The 22,999-nt window shown below is 44.2% G+C and overlaps 1 protein-coding gene across 3 annotated transcripts; it reads left to right on the top strand.

Annotated features, from left to right (window-relative positions):
• Positions 1 to 39: 39 nt before the first annotated feature.
• On the top strand, positions 40 to 22,805 carry LOC137534490 (oocyte zinc finger protein XlCOF7.1-like). Of its 3 annotated transcripts, none has more exons than XM_068256009.1 (8): positions 40 to 480; positions 4,540 to 4,678; positions 4,976 to 5,146; positions 5,234 to 5,357; positions 8,495 to 8,580; positions 16,134 to 16,328; positions 17,828 to 17,933; positions 19,704 to 22,805. In XM_068256009.1, exons 2-8 carry the CDS (start codon positions 4,595 to 4,597, stop codon positions 20,342 to 20,344), a joined length of 1,407 nt encoding a protein of 468 aa, XP_068112110.1. In that variant the 5' UTR covers positions 40 to 480; positions 4,540 to 4,594; the 3' UTR covers positions 20,345 to 22,805. The 3 variants fall into 3 exon arrangements, with proteins under 3 accessions (XP_068112110.1, XP_068112109.1, XP_068112111.1); XM_068256008.1 differs by having other exon boundaries at positions 19,620 to 22,804; XM_068256010.1 differs by lacking the exon at positions 4,540 to 4,678 and having other exon boundaries at positions 19,620 to 22,804.
• The last annotated feature ends 194 nt before the right edge of the window (positions 22,806 to 22,999 follow it).

The raw sequence follows: 22,999 nt of genomic DNA, 5'->3' as shown, positions 1-22,999 counted from the left end.
TTACCTCCTATGCTGAGCTCACACATGCGCAGTTCCTGCAGGCAACGATCCAAAAGCAGAGGCTAAAAACCTTCTCTTCATCTGTTACATAAAATCATTCTCGCGTCTATTGTGATAATTTGACCGAAGTAAACCCTAAATACCGAATGTGAACATTTCACAAAACGTCTTCAGTAATGGGACGATGGGAGACATTTTCTTGTAGCATAAGTAAATGTTATTTTTTTATTTTATTTTTTTGCATTAACTCGTTTTTTGCCTATTTTGAGCAAAACAAATAATTTACAACATGATTACTTCAGAATCTACTTAAACTAATTAATAAAAATAAACATGTAAATTTGGCATCCTAGTAGGAAGAGAGTGGCCATTTTCTTGTAGCTCAATTTGCTGTAAATAGTCAGTGCACTAGAATCCATTGTTGCTTCGAGCAAACTGCTTCTGGGTTACAGCTGCAGACAGTACACTGGAGAGGAGAAGGTGATTCATTTTCTATAATTCTATTAACAATGCCAACAAAATAATAATTGCATGTTATTATGTTGATCAGTATATTCTATTATTATTTTGCAGATCAGTATATACTATTGTAGGAGCCAAGAAAATGTCAAATTGTCAGTTTCCTAACATTAATCGTTTTTGGCGCCATATAGTCAAAGGCAGTGATGTTACCTGGATTCTGATTATTTTATGATGATATTTTACTCTCTGGGGCTGTACAGGGATCCTGCATAGGGCTAATTAGGTTTGGCAGGTTAAGGATTGATACACGATAGCTGATTAATTAATCATCTGACAGACAGATTAGTCGTTAGTTTTTTAATCTGATTTGCCACATTTAAAGTTCTGGTTCTGCCAGGGGTAATTCTGCTTCCTGTGCAGCAAAAAATTGCTCTGAACTCTGTGCTCATCCCCAGTCACAAGATACAGTCACAGGATACAGTGGGTGCATTGCATTCAAGAGAAGATGACTCTCCTCTGTCAGGCTTACTATTAAGAGGTTAAAGGAGAATATGACTCTTTCTTATTGGGTTTACTGTCTCTAAGAGGTAAGGAAACACAGGATAGGGGTAGGACGGGAAGAGGACCTCTTGCCATCAAGATTAGTCAAAAGCTTCCTACATACTCTCGACCGGCAATGTTAAAAAAAAGCGATCCCTGATGGTTATCGGCAAACAAACTACGGCTGAGCATGTTTGAATTCAGCAACTTCACAACGATGGTCTGCTGATTGGATCATTATTGGAAGCGCAAAAATGTGGACCCAGAAGTGTGTAACTAGCCACATATAAGTAGGTTGAATGGAGCAGTCATTTGTGATTGTTCCATATGAGTGGCTAACAGCGATTTTCATCCGAACAGATCTACCAGAACGGATTGACCTACATTGATGATAATCACTGTCTTTTACCATTGTTTTTTGAACGATTCTAGATGTACCCATCAATCCTTGTTTGTTTCAACGGTCGAGCATGTGTACGGAGCATTAGACTCGGTTCACATCTGCAGCCAGATCCTGTGTGGCCAGCCGGAGTGGACAGTGTAGTGTACACTTTGATGGTCTGCTGTGGTCTAGCTGTAGCCTGGGGCAGATGTGTTACCACCATAGGCTATATGAGGAATGCATCCGCCTGCCCGGGATTATCGTGTACTGCACAGAAGTGCGACCCACTTACCGTAACAGATCCCACAGATCCATTGTAGAGTGACAAGTGTGAACAGCTCCTGTATATAAAATAGGAGCCATTCACTGTCAGTTTTGCGATGACCAGAGAACAGCCAAAAACTGGCCATTCTCAGCTCAAGTGGGAACACAGCCTGAGAGGTGGCAGTACGTAGCATACAGTAGAAGAGGGAAGATGACCATACACTAGTGATGGGTAACCTTGGCACTCCAGCTGTGGTGAAACTACAAGTCCCATTGCAATACTCTGACTGCTCTAAGCATAACTCAGGGAGGCAGAGGCATGATGGGATTTGTAGTTTTGTCACAGCTGGAGTGCCAAGGTTAGCCTTCATTGCCATACTCCATGTGACTTGCTATCAGTAGATAGTGGAACATAAAATAATTATATTAATAGCATTGGCTTTCCATTTTACATCCTGGAATATTATGGACTTAAAAAATCAAATAGATAATTGTTACCATTGCATCGAGAACAAAGCTAGTCCAATCATGGTTGTCATGTGCAAACTTTACATCACATCACCTTTACAATTGGTTGTGGGGAGAATCAGCCACTAATGTAAAGTGAGTAAAGCAGAGCAGAGAGCACAAAGTCCAGTGGGGCTATGGTGCTGAAGGTCAGATAATCTGAGATCTGCTATCTTCTATCATCACAAAATCACTTATTCACATACCGATGGTGCCATTTATAGACTTTTGGGAGAGTCTTCTGTGCAACAGCAGCAGAATTATAGTGTTAAAGGCAGAGCTGAAGCCAAGAAACAGAACCTTAAAGTGGAACTAAACTCAGAACTTCCTCTCCGCTCTAAATGATTAGCCACAGCTTGATAACCATTAAAATAAAGCATTTGGTTTCACTTTCCAGGGACCACTGAAAGGGTTAAGCCTCAGTTTGTACTGTATGGGGAAACAGCCTGGCACTTTTGACACTGTGATGTTCCTAAACAAAGTACACGGAACAGTGAATTTCTTCAGCAACTATATGTGGAAGGACAACTTTTCTGTGTGTGCTGGGCAAGAGTTGAGGTTTGCTTTATGTGTATAGGTGTCCCTAAACATTGGTGGCCTCCTCTCTAGGGATCTGATAGAACAGTTGCTACTATCTGATGCCTATTGTGAAGGTGGGTGCAGGAACCACTCTCTTTCTTTTGGAGCAGAACACTCTAATCATCATTCCGGGTGAAAAGTATTTAATGTCTTCATGTAACCTAAGCATAGACCCCTAAGGTTATGCAGGAGAACAGAGGCGCCAAAAGGATAAAAGGAAGCTAAATGAGCTTAAAAAACAAATTCTTGGTAAATAGAGGAGGTAGTGGTGGACTTACCTCCTCCAAGTAGACACACAACGACTGTAGTAAACACAGTCAATATATTTTATTTATGAACTCCAAATATGCAACGCGTTTCGCAGGTTTGATCCCGCTTCATCAGGCAATAACAACGGAGCAATAGCATATGTGGTCAGTAGAAGAGCCAGGCATATGCCAGAGGTGCCTGGCTCTTCTACTGACCACATATGCTATTGCTCCGTTGTTATTGCCTGATGAAGCGGGATCAAACCTGCGAAACGCGTTGCATATTTGGAGTTCATAAATAAAATATATTGACTGTGTTTACTACAGTCGTTGTGTGTCTACTTGGAGGAGGTAAGTCCACCACTACCTCCTCTATTTACCAAGAATTTGGTTTTTAAGCTCATTTAGCTTCCTTTTATCCTTTTGGCGCCTCTGTTCTCCTGCATAATATTGAGTCCACCCTGGGTGGAGGGTTGAACCCCTTTTTCTCATCTACAGAGAGCGACTTCTTATTCCTGAGTGGGGTCAGGAAAATCTCCCCACCTGCCTTTACAGTGGTTGCCTAATGGTAACCCTGGTTTGTGAGTATTAATATTTACTCTATCTAGTAACCATTTACCAGTACATATTACACTATTGGGGCTCTTGGTGTTCCTTGTTTTTATAGACCCCTAAGGACTCAAGGTGCTGCAGACTAATGATAGGGGAAAATTAATCCTAATAAGTTACACGTAGCCCTGCTCAGGATGTACAAGTTGAATTGAGCAAGTTACAGCTGTTAGCAGCTGATCTAGCTATAGTAACTTCAGTGATTTGCTAGCCCCAACATCCCCTTCCTGGGTGAATGTTAGGAAAATGTATTTGCTCATCACTCCTGCAGACATAGACATTATAAAACCTTGCAGCGTAGGAGTCCAAAGTTCAGTTCATATACAGAAGCGTTGTCTGCATAAAGTTCAGATGTTCACCAAACTTTTGTGTGGATTTCCACTGAGCTCTCCTTGTTTTTCCACGCTCAAAGTCATAGTGGGCGATTGATTTCTGTAATAACTGGCCTACATTTTTTGTAATAGTAGCCATAGAAGGATTGATTTCTGCAGCAGATACACTCACCCTTATCATATCTGATGTAAATGTTTCACTTTCTGATTGGACGGTTTATTCATCAAAATCATGTTAGGGAGCATTGATACATTTTTGTTAATTGGGCAGAGGCTGTTCAGTGGCTGCATAGCAGGGATCTGCATTGAGTACTACCGTACAAAACTGGCAGGGCAATGGTGCTACAAACAAAGCCAAAGCCAAGAGGCAAATTGATCTTTATTCAACAAATCAATGTTTTGATCGATTGTGGCATGATAAGGCTGCTATTGACCTGACTATGGCCACCAAGACAACAATGTAGATAATGTTATATTGGAAGTTCCTCAGGAGCGGAACTAATGCAATCTGTGGTCCTGTGGAGTGGATTTGTCAACCCTTTATATGTGAGTATGATTAATATTTGATGATTATGTGTCCTGTTTATTTATTACATGAAACAACCAATGAACACAGCTTTCTAGAAATTGAAACACCACACCAAGAAGATACTTTTAAACTGATCACATGAATGAGTATGGAGGGAGAAAAGAGTCACATGACTGAGAGGATATTAAACCTCACTCTGGAGATCATCTACCTGCTTACTGGAGAGGTGAGGAGGATTCTGGGAGTGTCACATGGCATCACTCTTGTCTCTTTATAAAACACAGGCCTGACCGGAGTGGTGAGAATTCTTGAAAGGTCACATGACATTTCTTTTATTTCTATTAATAAAATACAGACCTGACTGGAGACGATCAGGATAATTCTGGGAATTCCATGTGCTATCACTGTTAATAAATTGAGTTCCTCAGTGTAGGTTTGAAGGACCATGCAGTAACATTTTAACGCACCAAGATTTTTTAAAGTTAACCTTGAAGGTGGTATGTTGTGTTTTTTCATAATATAGAATTATATAGCTTTCAAGTTATCTGATGGCTTGGTTACACCCAAACTGAGGTTCCAGTCTGACCAGAGCTCCAATGCACAAACTCCTCCTATTTCTTCAATACCTCAAGGAAACAACAAAAAGAAAATTCAAGATGTTACCAGTGAGATGATTGAGCTGCTGACAGGAGAGGTGAGCTGTGATGGGAATGGAGACATTACATTATCCAGTAACACTAGGCATATATCTGAATAATGACTCTACCATTGTGTGTGTCAGGTTCCCATAAGATGTCAGGATGTCTCTGTATATTTCTCCATGGAGGAGTGGCAGTATTTAGAAGGACACAAGGATCTCTACAAGGACATCATGGTGGAGAATCAGCAGCCCTTTATATTACCAAGTAAGAGGAGATTTACATTTCTTATAAAACAGAGAACAGTTTGATAGACACATCCATATGCATAATCCCCTTTATTTCCAGAGTCCTCTAAGGTTGAAAAACATTGAATAACAATGTGATCCAACAAACCTGGCAAGGCTGTAAAAACAATTCTGCTATAAGTTAACAAAATTTTGTAGCCTTTGGACCCTAGCAGACCAAAGCACAGCTCACAAAATTTTTAGTAAAATAGCCATAAAAGGATTGTACACTTACAACAATATCTTTTTGTAATACCGGTAAGTACAGAATTATTTAAGGGTTTTGTTTTTAAAGTGTGCAGGCGACTACCACAACACTGCTCCTATCTCACAAAGTATGTTGGACTGCTGAACCTTTGCTGACAGTGACAGCAGATGTTCAGCACCATGGAGAGCAGCTGCGTGACTTGTCTTGTAATGTAAAAAAAAATGCTGGGTTGTTGAATAAAATTTCTCTCTTGATTGTAGGAAGTTTATAGGTCCTTTGCTCTGTCTTTTTCCTTTTTATCCTATCTTTTTTTGAGTGCAGAGCCTTCAGAGGAGCTGTTGAGGAACCCATTGTACATCAGCATGCGTGTAAGCTGGGCTCGTTTGTATCTGAGAAGGGGTTACATTTTTTATCATTTATAATTGAAAGAAGTAGTCATTCATCATTTACAAATAGAAATACATCAGCCTCATTACAACTTTTAAGCCTTTACGCTCTCCCCAGCTCCTGATGTTGTATTAGGTTCGACAAGTGGTATTTGGGCTCCCGCTAGCCATGCCGCAATTGTATCTAGCAAGACTTGGGGCCATATGCAATTCACTTTTTCTCCTGAGTTTTCTCCTAGGAGATCATTTTTCATCTTTGATTCAAGACAACAAGACAAGACAAATAACATTTATATTGCGCTTTTCTCCTTGCGGACTCAAAGCGCCAGAGCAGAGCAGCAGCCACTAGGGCGCGCTCTATTGGCAGTAGCAGTGTAAGGGAGACTTGCCAAAGGTCTCCTACTGAATTAGTGCTGGCTTCCTGAACAGGCAGAGCCGAGATTCGAACCCTGGTCTCCTGTGTCAGAGGCAGAGCCCTTAATCCTTACACCATCAGCCAACTGCTCATAATAATTTGTTAACACGTTGTAATGCTAAAAGTTCCAAAAACTATGTTAAAAAGTTCTATCAAAATTACTTTGTGTATTTGTTTGCTTGTTGGTGGTTTAACCCTCTGGGCAATAATCCCGAGCTGAACTCGGGGTAACACGCCGCGGAGGCTTTCTCAGGCCCTGGTGAACCGATTTGCATAATTTTTTTGTAGTTACACGCAGCTAGCACTTTGCTAGCTGCGTGTATATACCGATCGCTGCCGCGCCGCGCTGATTCGCCGCTACCCGCTGTGCCACACCGCCCCCCCCCCCAGACCTCATGCGCAGCCTGGCCAATCAGTGCCAGGCAGCGCTGAGGGGTGGATCGGGACTCCCTCTGACGTCACGACGTCGTTGATGTCATCCCGATCATCGCCATGGCGACGGGGGAAGCCAAACAGGAAATCCCTTTCTGAACGGGATTTCCTGTTTGCTCTGATCGCCGGAGGCAATTGGAAGGGGTGGGGGGATGCCGCTGCACAGCGGCTATCATGTAGCTAGTGCTAGGCTAGCTACATGATTAAAAAAAAAATTTTAAAGTGCTGCGCCGCCCCCTGCCGATATTATTGTATCGCCCAGGAGGTTAAAAGGCATTTCATTGACAAGGTTCAAAATTTCACCTTGGAGAAAATGCAGGTGAAAAAGTGAATTGCATATGGGCCGTGGCGTCGTGCCACTTTAATAAATGTGTCGGACTGAAATCTGACACTTAGATCGCCTTCGGCACCATGCTGTGCCATGTCATGACGTATTACAGTGCGTATGCATTGCACCCAGACCTCCTCTTAGTGATGGGTCACCTCATCCCACTGGTGACCCCGCGTACGTTAAAAAGGGGCGCTGGGAAAAAAGGGCGCCGGGTTTTTTAACGATAAGCATGGATAACGTTTAAAAATGTATTGTACTGTATTTCGTTTAAAATTAATGTTTTATAAAGTTATAAATCATTAAATAATGTGCATTAAATCGGCAATTGTAAAAACGTTAATCTTTCGTTTAAATAGTGAAACGTATAATAACGTTTAAAAAAAAAAAAATACTAAGTAACCCTCCCTGTACCTACCCCTAACCCCTAGACCCCCCTGTTGATGCCTAAACCTAAGACCCCCCCTGTTGGTGCCTAAGTAACCCTCCCTGTACCTACCCCTAACCCCTAGACCCCCCTTTTGGTGCCTAAACCTAAGACCCCCTGTTGGTGCCTAAACCTAAGACCCCCCTGTTGGTGCCTAAACCTAAGACCCCCCTGTTGGTTTTTTCGTTTAAAAATAATGTAAAAAAAAAAATGTACTGTTTTTCGTTTAAAAATAATGTTTGAAAAAAAATATTGTACTGTTTTTCGTTTAAAAATAATATTTAAAAATGTATAAATCATTAAATAATGTGTAATCATGAGAAGCAGTAATAAAACATTAAGTCTCCGGGCGCCGCTTTTAAAACGTTATTTTTCTCCGGCGCCCTTTTTTCCTATCGGGCGCCCATTAAACGATATTTATTATAGGAGTGAATGGCGGCGCCCGATTTGTCCACTAGCCTCAGGCGCCCGAATTTACTGTTCCCGGTGACCCCACCCTCTCCCCTTGGCTAAGCATGCAGGGATCATCTATGCTATGCCCCCCTCCGTCGCACAGCGCATGGAAAAGGTAGGTGATCTGGAAAAGAGATTGGTAAAGGTTAAAACTCTTTTCATTTTTCCAAATGTGTTTTGGCCATTTTTTGATTTTGTGAAGCTCTTTGACTCCACCAAATTTTCAGAACTTTTTCAAAATGTAGGCTTAATTAAATAAGCCCATTTCACACAGCAAAAGTTGTGACTGTGGTGAAAGTTGCAGACTTTCGCCACTTAATAGTAAACCATTTTAACAAATCCAGTTTGTGTTTGATGGATCACATAGGCTCTGCCTTGTTCTCTGGCCTTTAGAGAACCTTCCTTTAGTAAAAAAAAAAAAGCCCAAAGTAACAATATATTCAGTGAGCATGTGCGTGTTTCTTACAGATGGATCCAGGAACCAGAATCCTCCACAAAGGAGTGCAGGTCCCCTTCATCCTCAGGATTGCACACAAGAACACTATATTGATCAGGTAGCGACAACTCACGGGTTTTGTACATTTGCTAAAATATTTATTGACCGTCCTAAAAGGGCCTAGTTAATGAAACAATTTTGTAAATATTGAAGTGAACATTCCAATAAATGTTAAAGTAACAAAGAGGGATGAGGAGGTGGGTTTGGGGCCTGAAATTGAATGTGAAGAGGATTCAGTTTTTTACAGATAAGTCCAATAACAGACAGGGCTGGTGGGCAAACTGGACAATTTCTCAAGGCAAGAGAGTCTGTAGGGCTTCTAAGTCTATGCCTTTAAAGGGAGTCAGTATGGGGATGCAGAGGTGACAACTCTGGGTTGCAGAGCGCACACAGCAGTGCGTAATCTAACTTGTCTGGCTGACATGCTCCTCCTTGCTTAGTGCATGATTCCATCTTCATGGGTGCATTCAGTGGTGTCTTAGACCCTGTGACATGCCAGCATGTTTCATGTCATGAGATCAGTAATATCTTTTCTGGAGCCACGTTGTAACCAAGGGAGATTTTTAATATCTGGACTGGATTGGATGGGGTTAATGCACTATGGCAGTGATGATTTTACAAAGTTTTTTGGCTAATAAAATAAATCTGCCCATTAAAGAGACACTGAAGCGAAAAAATATATATGATATAGTGAATTGGTTGTGTACTATGAATAATTACTAGAAGATTAGCAGCAAAGAAAATATTCTCATATTTTTATTTTCAGGTATATAGTGTTTTTTCTAACATTGCATCATTCTATAATATGTGCAGATTACACAACACTCAGCATTCAAAATGAGTCTTTCAGAGCAGTCTGTGAAGTAATGACCTCTCCTCTAGCAGAGGAAAAGTAAATAGTCCAGGAACAGTTGAGATAATAAAAGTCAGATAACAGCCCTCTCCACTTGACTAACTAAAGGTGGCCATACACTGGTCGATTTGCCATCAGATTCGACCAACAGATAGATCCCTCTCTGATCGAATCTGATCAGAGAGGGATCGTATGGCTACCTTTACAGCAAACAGATCACAATCTGTGGTGGTGGTGGTGCTGCTGCTGCCCCCGCCCGCATACATTACCTGCTCCGCCGGCGCGACTCCAGTCTCCCGGTCACCGCTGCTCTGTCTGCGCTCTGGTCTCCAGGTCCGGCATGCCTCACTTCTTCTAGCCCGGCAGGAAGTTTAAAAAGTAGAGGGCGCTCTACTGTTTAAACTTCCTGCCGGGCTAGAAGAAGTGAGGCATGCCGGACCTGGAGACCAGAGCGCAGACAGAGCAGCGGTGACCGGGAGACTGGAGTCGCGCCGGCGGAGCAGGTAATGTATGCGGGCTCTATTGCGTCGGTCGTCGGGGACTCGAATGCGGCTAGCGATGCGCTCTTTACCCGCGGGCGATCGACGGTTATTTTCCGCACGGCGCGATCGACGGGATCGGACGAAATGGATCGAAATTCGGCGTGTAGCAAGAACGATTGGCAGCAGATTCGATCCCAGTGATCGAATCTGCTGTCGAAACGGGCGCAAATCGGGCCAGTGTATGGCCAGCTTTAGTCGGTGAGCTTAATGGCTTGTTTGCATAGAGATAACAACTGGAGTTTCTCAACTCTTCCTGTACTGGAAACAATTACACTGATGTATCTGATCTTAATGTTTTATTTCTTAGCTGTGCTACACATACAAATCATAATATCATCATTTTTTTCGCTTCAGTGTCTCTTTAAGTCCAACCAGAATAGATAAATAGGTAAACATTAGGTACATCTCTGTCCTGCACCCTCATGTATCCCAGTTGATCAGATAAAATCCCTGGATCAACTCTGCTGGGAATGAACTAGTAATTATTAGAGTTGGGCCGAACGGTTCGCCTGCGAACGGTTCCATGCGAACTTCAGTGGTTCGCGTTCGCGTCCCGCAGGGGAACCTTTGCGGAAGTTCGGTTCACCCCATAATGCACATGGAGGGTCAACTTTGACCCTCTACATCACAGTCAGCAGGCCCAGTGTAGCCAATTAGGCTACACTAGCCCCTGGAGCCCCACCCCCCCCTTATATAAGGCAGGCAGCGGCGGCCATTACGGTCACTCGTGTGCTGCCTGCGTTAGTGAGAGTAGGGCGAGCTGCTGCAGACTGTCTCTCAGGGAAAGATTAGTTAGGCTTAACTTGTTCCTGTCTGGCTGCATACCTGTTCTGTGAACCCACCACTGCATACCTGTGCTGTGAACCCACCACTGCATACCTGTGCTGTGAACCCACCACTGCATACCTGTGCTGTGAACCCACCACTGCATACCTGTTCTGTGAACCCGCCACTGCATACCTGTGCTGTGAACCCACCACTGCATACCTGTTCAGTGAACCCACCACTGCATACCTGTGCTGTGAACCCACCACTGCATACCTGTTCTGTGAACCCACTACTGCATACCTGTTCAGTGAACCCACCACTGCATACCTGTTCAGTGAATCCACCACTGCATACCTGTTGTGTTCAGTGAACCCGCCACTGCATACCTGTTCTGTTCAATGGACCCGCCACAGTATACCTGTTTAGTGACCCCGCCACTGCATACCTGTTGTGTTCAGTGAACCTGCCACTGCATACCTGTTCTGTGAACCCGCCACTGTATACCTGTTCTGTTCAGTGAACCCGCCACTGCATACCTGTTCTGTTCAGTGGACCCGCCACTGTATACCTGTTCAGTGAACCCACCACTGCATACCTGTTGTGTTCAGTGAACCTGCCACTGCATACCTGTTCTGTGAACCCGCCACTGTATACCTGTTCTGTTCAGTGAACCCGCCACTGCATACCTGTTCTGTTCAGTGGACCCGCCACTGTATACCTGTTCAGTGAACCCACCACTGCATACCTGTGCTGTGAACCCACCACTGCATACCTGTTCTGTGAACCCACCACTGCATACCTGTTCAGTGAACCCACCACTGCATACCTGTTGTGTTCAGTGAACCCGCCACTGTATACCTGTTCAGTGAACCCGCCACTGCATACCTGTTGTGTTCAGTGAACCTGCCACTGCATACCTGTTCTGTGAACCCGCCACTGCATACCTGTTGTGTTCAGTGCATTACACGGTGAGTTTGGTGTGTCAGTGTGAAGCAGTACCTTAATTACACTACCTGATTGATGTATACACATGCAAGATGTTTTAAAGCACTTTAGGCCTGTCATTTAGCATTCAATGTGATTTCTGCCCTTAAAACGCTGCTTTGCGTCAAATCCAGATTTTTCCTGGGGACTTTTGGCATGTATCCCACTCCGCCATGCCCCCCTCCAGGTGTTAGACCCCTTGAAACATCTTTTCCATCACTTTTGTGGCCAGCATAATTATTTTTTTTTTCAAAGTTCGCATCCCCATTGAAGTCTATTGCGGTTCGCGAACTTTAACGCGAACCGAACCTTCCGCGGAAGTTCGCGAACCAGGTTCGCGAACCTAAAATCGGAGGTTCGGCCCAACTCTAGTAATTATAGCCATGGATGCCCTTCAATGCAAGGAAGGCAATCAAAGTTCTTTTAAATGCAGATATACAATTTATCATAACTATTTCCTGTGGTAAAATCTTCCACATTTTAACAACTCTTACTATAAAGAACCCCTTCCTAAATAGATGGCAAAACCCTTTTTCCTTTATACTCAAACCATGTCTCCTTGTCCTTTGTACAAGTTTAGGGTCAAAAAGCTGATCTTTTTGTATTGCCCTCTGATGTATTTAGGTCACTCCTTGGCAATATTTTTTCCAAGTTAAATAAATCCAGTTTGTCCACCCTTTCTTGGTAAGTGAGACCTTCCACCCCTCTGATTAATTTAGTTATGTTTCTTTGTACCTGTTCTAGTATGTCAATGTCGCTCCTATTGTGTGGGGGCCCAAAACTGTATCACAAGAGGGAGTGGTATACTAGCGTCTCATTATTTTATTTCTCATTTTATCCATACCAGAAATGTATTTGCTTTAACTGCTGCTTGGCATTGAATATGGTTGTTTAACTTATCATCAACCAGTATTTCCAAGTCATTTTCCAAGTCAGATGTTCCCAGTTGTAAGCCATTTATCTTATACAGTATGTTACTCTATCATTGACATATCCAAGGTGCACGGCCTTACGTTTATCTACATTAAATTGAATCTGCCATCTGGTTGCTCATATAGCCATGCTGTGGAGAATCTGTTGTAAAATGTCCTGCTTAGTGTTTATAATCCTATATAATAAAACCCCTGTGTCCTTGCGTCCTCCTGTGTCCCTGTGTCCGTGCTTCCAGACCTGACAGTTTGCTGTCTGTGAACCTCATTGCATTGGTGGAAATAACAGCTTTTCCAACTGCCAAGCAAGCAAGCAAGCAACATCTCCCTGTGTGCATATACTTCGGACAGCGGTGGGGGACGGGCGAGCGGGACACGTCGGTGCGTGCGTTACGGTGGTGGGGTATGGGTAGTGGTAGAGTGACCAGACGTCCCGGATTGCCCGGGACGTGTCCCGGATTCGGGGTCCGCTGTCCCAGGCAGCTTGAGGTCCCGGGAAACGTCCCGCTTTCAGCAGCGGGACGTCCCGGCCTCGGGACTCTGGCCACTCTCTCTTCATGAACTGGCAGCGGCGTCTATAGACGCCGTGCCAGTTCATTTCCTGCAGCCCAGCTCCAGCCTCCTCTTCCGGTGTCTGTTCCGACACCGGCAGGCGAGCAGGGCTACGGCAAGATGGCCGAAGCCCTGTACTGGAGACCTATTTGTGTCTCCAGTACTGGGCTTCGGGTGCCATCTTGCTGTAGCCCTGTCAGCGCGGGAGACCAGAGAGAGCAGGAGGAACAAGACGGTCCCGGGACGGAGCAGCGCGCCAGAGGAAGACTTCTGCCAGGTGAGTAAATGGTTTTTTTCCAGGTGTACTTTGCCCGCATTGCGTTTCATTTGTGGTGAAATGTTTGCCCACATTATGTTTCATTCCTGGTGAAATGTTTGCCCGCATTGCGTTTCATTCCTGGTGAAATGTTTGCCCGCATTGCGTTTCATTTCTGGTGAAATGCTTGCCTGTATTGCGTTTCTTGTCTGGTGAAATGTTTGCCCGCAGTGCGTTTCTTGTCTGGTGAAATGTTTGCCCGCAGTGCGTTTCTTGTCTGGTGAAATGTTTGCCGCAGTGCGTTTCTTGTCTGGTGAAATGTTTGCCTGCAGTGCGTTTCTTTTCTGGTGAAATGTTTGCCCGCATTGCGTTTCTTTTCTGGTGAAATGTTTGCCTGTATTGCGTTTATCTTCTGGTGAAATGTTTGCCCGCAGTGCGTTTCTTTTCTGGTGAAATGTTTGCCCGCGGAGCGTTTCTTTTCTGGTGAAATGTTTGCCCGCATTGCGTTTCTTTTCTGGTGAAATGTTTGCCCGCATTGCGTTTCTTTTCTGGTGAAATGTTTGCCCGCATTGCGTTTATTTTGTACTGACATGTTGCCAGCATTGCGTTTATTTTGTACTGAAATGTTTGCCCGCATTGCGTTTATTTTGTACTGACATGTTGCCCGCATTGCGTTTATTTTGTACTGACATGTTGCCCGCATTGCGGTTATTTTGTACTGACATGTTTGCCCGCATTGCGTTTATTTTGTACTGACATGTTGCCCGCATTGCAGTTATTTTGTGCTGACATGTTGCCTATTGCGTTTATTTTCTGGTGTCCGGGGTAACTTTTACTGCATTTATTATTTAATGGTCATAGATGGCTATGTTTGCTGTTTTGTGGTTACGGTATACTATTAGCATCACACAGTTTCTGCACACCCATGATGCAAAGTCTCGTTTGTCCACATCATGGTGTAAACACTGCTTTCTTATGCCTCGCTGTTACATCATTACGTTACCTCCGCCCATACAATGTCATGGCCACGCCCATTTTTCGCTGCGGCGCGCGCAGCCCCCCCCCCCCCAGTCTTCGTCGCTGCGCGCTCCTCAGTCCACCCCACTTTTCGCCGCGGCGCGCTACGCACGCCCCCCCCCCCACGCCCCCCTCCCCGTCCCAGGTTGGACCCACAAAAATATGGTCACTCTAGTAGTGGCCATGGCCTAGCGGACGTTTTTTAACAGGTGGGCCTTTTTACTAGTTCTGCATAATTTTGTATCATCTGCAAAGATGGCAACATTACTCTATATTCCATCTGATGGACCATTAATAAATATATTGAAAAGGATTGGATCTAGTACTGACCCTTACGGGACCCCACTATTAACAGTTTCCCATGTTGAGTATGACCTATTTACCACCATTCTCTCTTTGTTTTCTATCCCTTAACCAGATCTCTATCCACATACGCACATTTTCTCCAGGTGCCTGTATCCTCAGCTTCTGTATTAGGCTATTGTGGGGAACAGTGTCAAAAGTATTTCCAAAGTCCAAGCACACTTCATGTATGGCTTTCCCAAGATCTAAATGTGAACTCACCACTTCATAAAACCTGAGCATGTTGGTGACACAAGACCTGTCTTTAGTAAACCCATGTCAATTAGCTAAAATTTGATTATTCTGTGCTACAAAGTTTTGTATATGAAGGGGGAAGTAAAGGTTGCACTTTAAAATGGTGTTGTTGTTTTTTATTGCCAGGAAGAGGTTAATGTTACGGGCAGGTTAGAGTGGGGCATTAGAAAGAGTTTTTTTTTTTTTGGCCAGGAAAGGGTTAATATCAAAGAGGGAGATTAAAGCTAGGGGGGTTTCTCTACTGGAGTGGGCATGACATGGGGCAGTAAGTAAGATACCGCTGCCAGAAAACTGTACCTTGTAGCTGAGATTCCATATGCATATCCAGAACCCCAGCACCAACATCAGTGGCACCAGATCTTAGCATACTTCTAGAGCAGGGGTTCAAACTCATCGTAAGGGGCCAAAATCTAAAAAAGTGTCATTGTGGGCAACATTTTTTAAATCAGGATTTAACATTTATTGAACGGTCTCAAACTAAGTGGTGTAACTATAGCAATCATATGGGCCTGCCCTGCTCTTCCACCTTCTGCAGAGTAGCACAGTGGAGCGGTTTATTATTTTCCTGCTCCAGCACTTCTTCCTGTCTCCTCTGGTCTTCCTGGCAACCACACAGGCTATGCTGCATACCTCTGGCTCCTTAGGTATGTCACATGATCAGGAAAAGGAAGTATGCAGCTTAGAGCGTGTGACTTACAGGAAGAACAGAAGAGACACAGTGCATCACTGGAGCAGGTAAATATTGCACTGCTCTGCTACGTTACTCTCCTATGTGGGAAGATGGTGATGGGGGAAGCTGTGTGTGTTTTACCAGCTGCATGTGGGATGGAGAGGTTTGGATCCCCAGAGTAGGCCCCAGTCTTGTTTTTTGTTGGGGTGGGGATCCCGTGGGTTATTTCTGCACCCCAGCTCAAATTGGCAATGTTTCAGTCAGAACCACAGTCACCGCTGTGCTCCTCTGGAGTGGAAGGCAGTGTGCTTCTATTGATGTACATTTGAAGCTCTCGAGGGCCACATAAAAGTCAAGGAGGGCCGCATTCAGCCCACGGGCCTTGTGTTTGACACCTGTGCACTAGAGGATTGTTGCTGATAAAATCATTTTATGTATTCTAGGGTGAGCATTGCATTAATATTAACTTAAAGGAGACAAAGAGAGAAGAGATGGATTTGGCCACTGACATGAAATGCAAGATGCAGGAAGGTTCTAGAGCTGCATCCAGCAACAGAAACTCCCCAAAGAGACGCACAGGTCCATTTTATTCCCAGGAATATGCTCAGGAAAATCACCCTGTTCCTCAGCCCCGTCAGGTAGGTGTAAAGGGTTGTAAATATTAGGGATGCTCGTTCGAATTACGCGGAAATGCAATTTCAGGATTTCCAATCATTGAAATTTGGAAATTGGTAATGGAAGTGCGGTTGGCGGATTTTCGTGAAAGTTTTTTGTGAAAATCGCCAAAATGTTTAACAAATTTAACATCAATTTTCTTAAAAACTACAAGGTCTTTTTGAAAGATTTTTTTTTCTTCTTGTTCCTACTTTTCTCCTTAACATTCCCTGAAAATGTGCTGTTTCTAGCACCTATGGGGGATTTGCTATTAACCTCTAAAGTCGGCATCATACCGCATAGCGTTCCAATGTGGATTTTAGCGGTAATTTCTGCTGAATTTAACATCGATTTTCTCAAAAACGACAAGGTCTTTTTGAAATATTTTTTTCCTGTTGTTTCCACTTTTCTGCTTAACACACCCTGACAATTTGGTGTCTGTAGAACCTACGGGGGCTTTGCTATTAACCGCCAAAGTTGGTCGCTGTTGACTGTAGTGTAAAATGCAGAAAATTTGCATTACCGATATGCGGCATTATGCCGACTTTAGAGGTTAATAGCAAAGCCCCCATAGGAGCTACAAACACCAAATTTTCAGAGAATGTTAAGCAGACAAATGGAAACAAGAGGAAAAAAATGTTTCAAAAAGACTGTAGTTTTTGAGAAAATCGTTGTTAAAGTCGGCTGAAATTACCGAGAAAATCCGCATTGAAACTGCTATGCGGTATGACACCGACTTTGGAGGTTAATAACAAAGCCCCCATAGGTGCTAGAAACACCAAATTTTCAGGGAATGTTAAAGGGGAACTGAAGAGAGAGGTATATGGAGGCTGTCATGTTTATTTCCTTTTAGACAATACCAGTTGCCTGACAGCCCTGCGGATCCTCTGCCTCTAATACTATTAGCCATAGCCCCTGAACAAGCATGCAGCAGATCAGGTGTTTCAGTGGTTCAGACTTATAAGTCTGATCTGACAAGACTAGCTGCATGCTTGTTTCTGGTTTTAATCAGATACTACTGCAGAGATATAGACCAGCAGGGCTGCCAGGCAACTGGTATTGATTAAAAGGAAATAAACATGACAGCCTCCATATACCTCTCTCTTCAGTTCCCCTTTAAGCAGAAGAGTGGGAACAAGAGGGAAAAACATCTTTCAAAAAGACCTTGTAGTTTTTGAGAAAATCAATGTTAAAGTTGTCGGAAATTACAGCGAAAATCCGCATTGGAATGAGGAAATCGTTCGCGGAATGTGGAATCGGTAGCGGTAATTGGCAATGGCGGAATGCGGATTTTCGGCAGAAACGGAAATTGGCATTTCCAACCATCCCTAGTAAATATAACATTGCAGCATGGTGGGTTTATTATTGTGAGCTGCTTGTCTCCCTCCTGTCCTTTAGGATGATATGAATGAACATGTATGTGTTTTGTAAGGATGCTACTGCCTTTAGAAAGTAAACATTGCTTTATTTGTGTGTTATTCAGGGTGACAATGTAATTAAAGTGGTTGTGAAAGAAGAAGAGGAAGAATCATATATGGAGGGTAATGAGCTGTGCAAGCAGGAGAACATTCTTCCAGAGATCAGCACAGGTGAGGAATCACAGAAAAGAGAAACTCATTTGTCATCCTCTTCTGCAGCCTCTACTTTTCCCTTATCCTATTTCATTTGGAAGCAGTGAGGAAAGAGGATATGTCCAATGGGGGAGTCAGGAGCTGTTAACCCTTGTTAGAAGTAATGGGGAGACAGTATGTGCCCATTGGTGGAGTCAAAAATGGGGAGAAAAAGTCCCTGCGTCTTATACGGCAAAGGCAGGGAATCCCCAACTTGCAAACGCCCGCCGATCCGACCCGCCGCCATGTTGGGGATTCCCTGCCTATGTGCCCGCAGCGTTAGATTACCCCGTGCCTCAGCTTTTGCCTTCCAATCACCTCCTGCCCCCCCCCCGTGTGCGACTCCCCCGGTCACACCTGCGTGTGTCTGATATCCTAGCGTGTCTTGTGCGCTTGTACTGATGACGTCATTAGTACAAGCGCACAATAGAGGAAGCGTATGGAGATGCCGGGTGTCTGCAGTTCTCGCGGCGGCGTGGATCTGGTAAGCCGCTGATGCTGCAGACACTGAGGAGGCAAATATATACAATAGGCATAACGGAGACACGCTAGGATATCAGACACATGCAGGGGGCACACATTAGGACACATGGGGCACACATTAGGTCACATGGGGCACACATTAGGATACATGGGGCACACATTAGGACCGATGTAGGACAGATGGGGCACACAGTAGGACAGTTGGGGCACACAGTAGGACAGTTGGGACACACAGTAGGACAGTTGGGGCACACATTAGGAGAGATGGGGCACACAGGAGTACCATTTGGGGGATAACATGTACAAGACGCTCCTGTACCATGGACACACCAGGTTTAGTATATATATATTTTTTCCCTAGTTTTTGCCCTCTAAACCTGGGTGCGTCTTATATTCCGGAGCGTCTTATACGGCGCGAAATACGGTAATGTGGAAATAGTATGTGGCCATTGGGGGAGTCAGGAGACATCAGCTTTTATTAGAAGTAATGGGGAGACAGTGTGTACCCAGTGTGGGGATCCGGAGCCATCAGCCCTTAGAAGTAGAGGGAAGCAGTGTGTGGCCAGTGAAGTTCGGGGCAGGAGTTGCTGACCGTATTTCTAGTATTAGGAGGCAGTATGTGCCCAGTAAGGAGTCAGGAGCCATCAGCTTCTGTTAGAAGGCATTGGTAAGACAAAATGTGCCCCGGTCAATGATTCAGGAGCTAATTTTGATTTTAAAAAAGTAGCCTGAGACAGGGGGCATAACTAGAATTAATAGGGCTCCCCTGCAAAAATGATAGCATGGGGCCCTCTTGGTCTCCGAACCCCATGAAGGTCACGTGATTGGGAGTCAGCGAATGGCAGCAGGGAGTTTTCTGTTGTGAAGCAGGAAAAAACTACAGACACTCCTGCTACTCTGCATGGCAGGAGGAGGTGGCAAGGACTTTTTTTGAGTGAATGGGGAGTTTTTTTTGCTAATTAGCTGCTTTTGCATTTGGGGAGAGGGAGTCGGAGTGCCCCCCAAAGCCTCCAAGCCTCCCTATGATGGCAGGGGTTGCAGAGGTGAGTGTTGCGCCCATGGCCTGAGACTTTCTTTGCACCTTCTAGAGGGCTGTTTACTTGTTTGAATTTCATACTGAAATGGCAGCATATTTACTTCTTTGATTTTGTTTTTGTTTGTACTATTTTGTATATCTTCCAGATAGAAAAAATATAAGCAGAAACACAGAGGAACGACCCAGTCCTTCTCCAGATGACAGAATTTGTAGTTTTGATTTCCCGTTAGGTTTTTCAGAAGAAAATGCTATTTCTCAGGATCCCCATGAAGGCGCACACTGTTCAGAGCTTTCGTCTGATTACTGTACACGTGGGGACGAGGAGACTCTCCTGGATGAGCAGTGCCTCAACGACCATCCTTCAGCTTCTGGGAGCGATGAAACTTTCCCATGTCCCATGTGTGGAGGATGCTTCAGCCAAAGAGCAGGTATCAATATAAACACAGGGGACATGTTGTACTCTTGTTCCAAATGTGGCAAATGCTTCACTCCAAAACAGCGACTCATAGAACAAATGAGAACTAACTCAGGGCCAAAGCCGTATTCTTGTCCTCAGTGCAGAAAAGGATTCCCCTCCAAAGCCCATCTTGTCATCCATTATAGACTACACACTGGGGAAAAACCATATACCTGTTCAGAGTGTGGGAAATGTTTCCATCAGAAATCCAACCTCAACCACCACCAGGTCATTCACTTGGGTGAGAAGCCGTTTTCATGCCTGGAATGTGGAAAGCCTTTTCTGAGGAAAGCCGATCTGGTGACCCACCAGAAGACCCATATGGGCCTGAAGCCCTATTCCTGTCCTCATTGTGGGAAGTGCTACAGGAGCAAGTCGACTGTTCTTAAACATCAGAGGATTCATATGGGGTGAAGGCCAAACTGGCGTAATTTATTAAGGCTAGCCTTTCTGCATGAAGATCCAAAAAGATCTTACATAAAGTCCTAGGTATGAACAAATCAAATAAGTTAGAAGAAGTCATAATTTGTGTTTTTCTTTTAGCAGTCTAAAGCCTGGTACACACATCCAATTTTAATTGGTTAAATATTGGCCAAATGTACCACCTCCATATAGTGTGAGAGCTTACCTATACAACTTGTACATAGCATTCAAAACCTGTTGGCCCTCATACTTTATGGACCTGGTAAAAGTGGTCAGTGATTGGCCAAACAAAATTGGATGTGTGCATTAGGCTTAAATTGAACCTGAGGTGAAAATAACCTTATGAGATAATCATTTGTGTACTGCCAATGGTAAATATTCAGTACCATTGAAATGAGTTTCATATTTTTATTTTCAGTTTAATGGGTTCATTTTTGAGATTGCATCAGACTGTCACAGCTACTATTTATAATGTACACTCTGCCTTGTTTAGCTGAAAAAGAAGCAGAAGTAATGGCTGTTTGAACTTTCCTGCAGTAAAACCTTATTATCTACCTTCTCCCTGGCAAATAGCAGGCGTTAAGCTTCTTTTTACTTTTTATGAAACCAGACTGAATTCGACAAACTGTTTGACAAGCTCACATTTTTGAACTCTTGCTGTAGTGGACAACAGAAAGGGACTTCAGATAACTTTTTATTAGGGCTAGCACTATGTGTACCTATGTTTATCTCATTCTGTTACATATCCCTTCAGGTACCCAACTCAGGATCCAGGTAGCCAATGCAGCTGAAAGCACTGCTTCTCAATTCTCCGGGACTTCCTGTTATTGTTTGTAAAGGAGCAGGCTCCTTGCAGAGGACTTGTAGCTCCCTGGAGCACATTTCACTTAAACCCTCCTAGAAAGGGATACCATTGTTTTATACTTGGGTACTTCTAGGGATGGGGACCTTTACTTTGTACAAAACCAGGAGTTCATATCTAATTAGGAGCACACTAAGACCCCCTTATTGTGACCCTGAAGTAAATCTGTGGAAAATTAGCTGGGCTTACGATGATGACACCTGATGTGAAAAAGACATGACAGTTGTCAATTTTGTTCAAGAGAGAATAATATGCAAATGAAAACCGATATGAGCATCAGCAGGAAGCCCTCTCTATTAGGTCCCTAAGTTAATGGATGTCCCCTCCAGCCAATAGGTAAGCTCAGGAGTTTCTAAATTTCAGCTATTTTTTTTACTTCTGTTTCTATCTTTGGAGTTAAAAATTCATTTTTTTGCCTCTTCACAGTAGTTCTTTTCATATACTTTTGCCTGAGTTTGATTTAGTTTTGCTTTAAAGAATGTAATAGGAACAGTGTGTTCATGCTGACAAGCCCTTCTGCGTATACACCGACCCCCCCCCCCCCCCCCCCACACACACACTTTTGGCCCCAAAACAGGCCAAAAGCTATGTCTTCACAATTGGCTGACCCCCTAATGTGCCCCCCCCATTCAGAGCGCACAGTATAGTGTCCCGGTGGGTGCAGAATGCACCATGGAGCGTGTTTTAGTATGTATAGCTTCCTGTTCTCACTCTGGCCTGCTTCCTCTAGTGTCCTGTGCAGCTTCTGAACTTGCCACTAGAGCTTCAGGCTCATTGTCATGTGACCGCAGTGAGTCTGGAGCTCGAGCGGCGAGTTCAGAAGCTGCCAGAGATGAGAGGATGTAAGCCAGAGCGGGGCAGATATCTATATCTTCTGCAGTACACTCTGTATACAGGGAGTGTATATATACACACACATACACTTTTCACCTAAAATTTGGATGTCAAAATGTCAACTCATGAGCTTTGATATACGGTAACTGAACCATTGCAAATTACCTACAGATTTTAAGCAGATGCAATAAAGCAACATACAGTAGAACTGAGAGTAATGCCTAGTACACACAATACAATTTTACAGTATATTAGATTTTTCTGTTAGATATTCTGTTAGATTATTTTCTGTAAAGTACTGGTTGAGAATGGTCATTATCTTTGGTGCATTGTCTTCTGGTTATCTCCTGCCGAGTAGAACAATGCCTAATTGCTAGGCAGATAGATGGTTAGATAGTTAATTTCCAACATGTTGTAAATCTAACAGAAAATTGTATGGTGTGTACCTAGGATTAGAAAAGCTAGGCTATCAAGCATCCTTATTGTTAAAGGTGGCCATACACTGGCCCGATTCCCGGCCGTTTCGACAGCAGATTCGATCCTGGGATCGAATCTGCTGCCAATCGTTCGCGGTAAACGCCGCCGACGATCCGATTTCCTCCCGAAATCGGATCGGTCCGTCGATCGCGCCGTGCGGGAAATTACCCTCGATCGCCCGCGGGTAAAGTGCGCGTCGCTAGCGGCGGCCGATCCGATGAAAAATACATTACCTGATGCGGGCTCCCGGGCGTCTTCTCTGCATCTTCTCAGCGCTGCACCCGCTCCATCCCGGCGCTTCCTGGGTCACTGCAGTGACCCAGGAAGTTCAAATAGAGGGCGCTCTATTTGAACTTCCTGGTCACGGAGTGACACAGGAAGCGCCGAGATGGAGCAAGAACAGAGCGGTGCAGCGTGGAGAAGATACCCGGGAGCCAGCGTCAGGTAATGTATGCGCGGGGGGAGGACAGGCG

The sequence above is a fragment of the Hyperolius riggenbachi genome, chromosome 10 (assembly GCF_040937935.1).
Source record: "Hyperolius riggenbachi isolate aHypRig1 chromosome 10, aHypRig1.pri, whole genome shotgun sequence".
Taxonomy (NCBI): Eukaryota; Metazoa; Chordata; class Amphibia; order Anura; family Hyperoliidae; genus Hyperolius; species Hyperolius riggenbachi.
The sequence above is the reverse complement of the archived record's forward strand: the minus strand, read 5'-3'. Positions and strand labels throughout refer to the sequence as shown.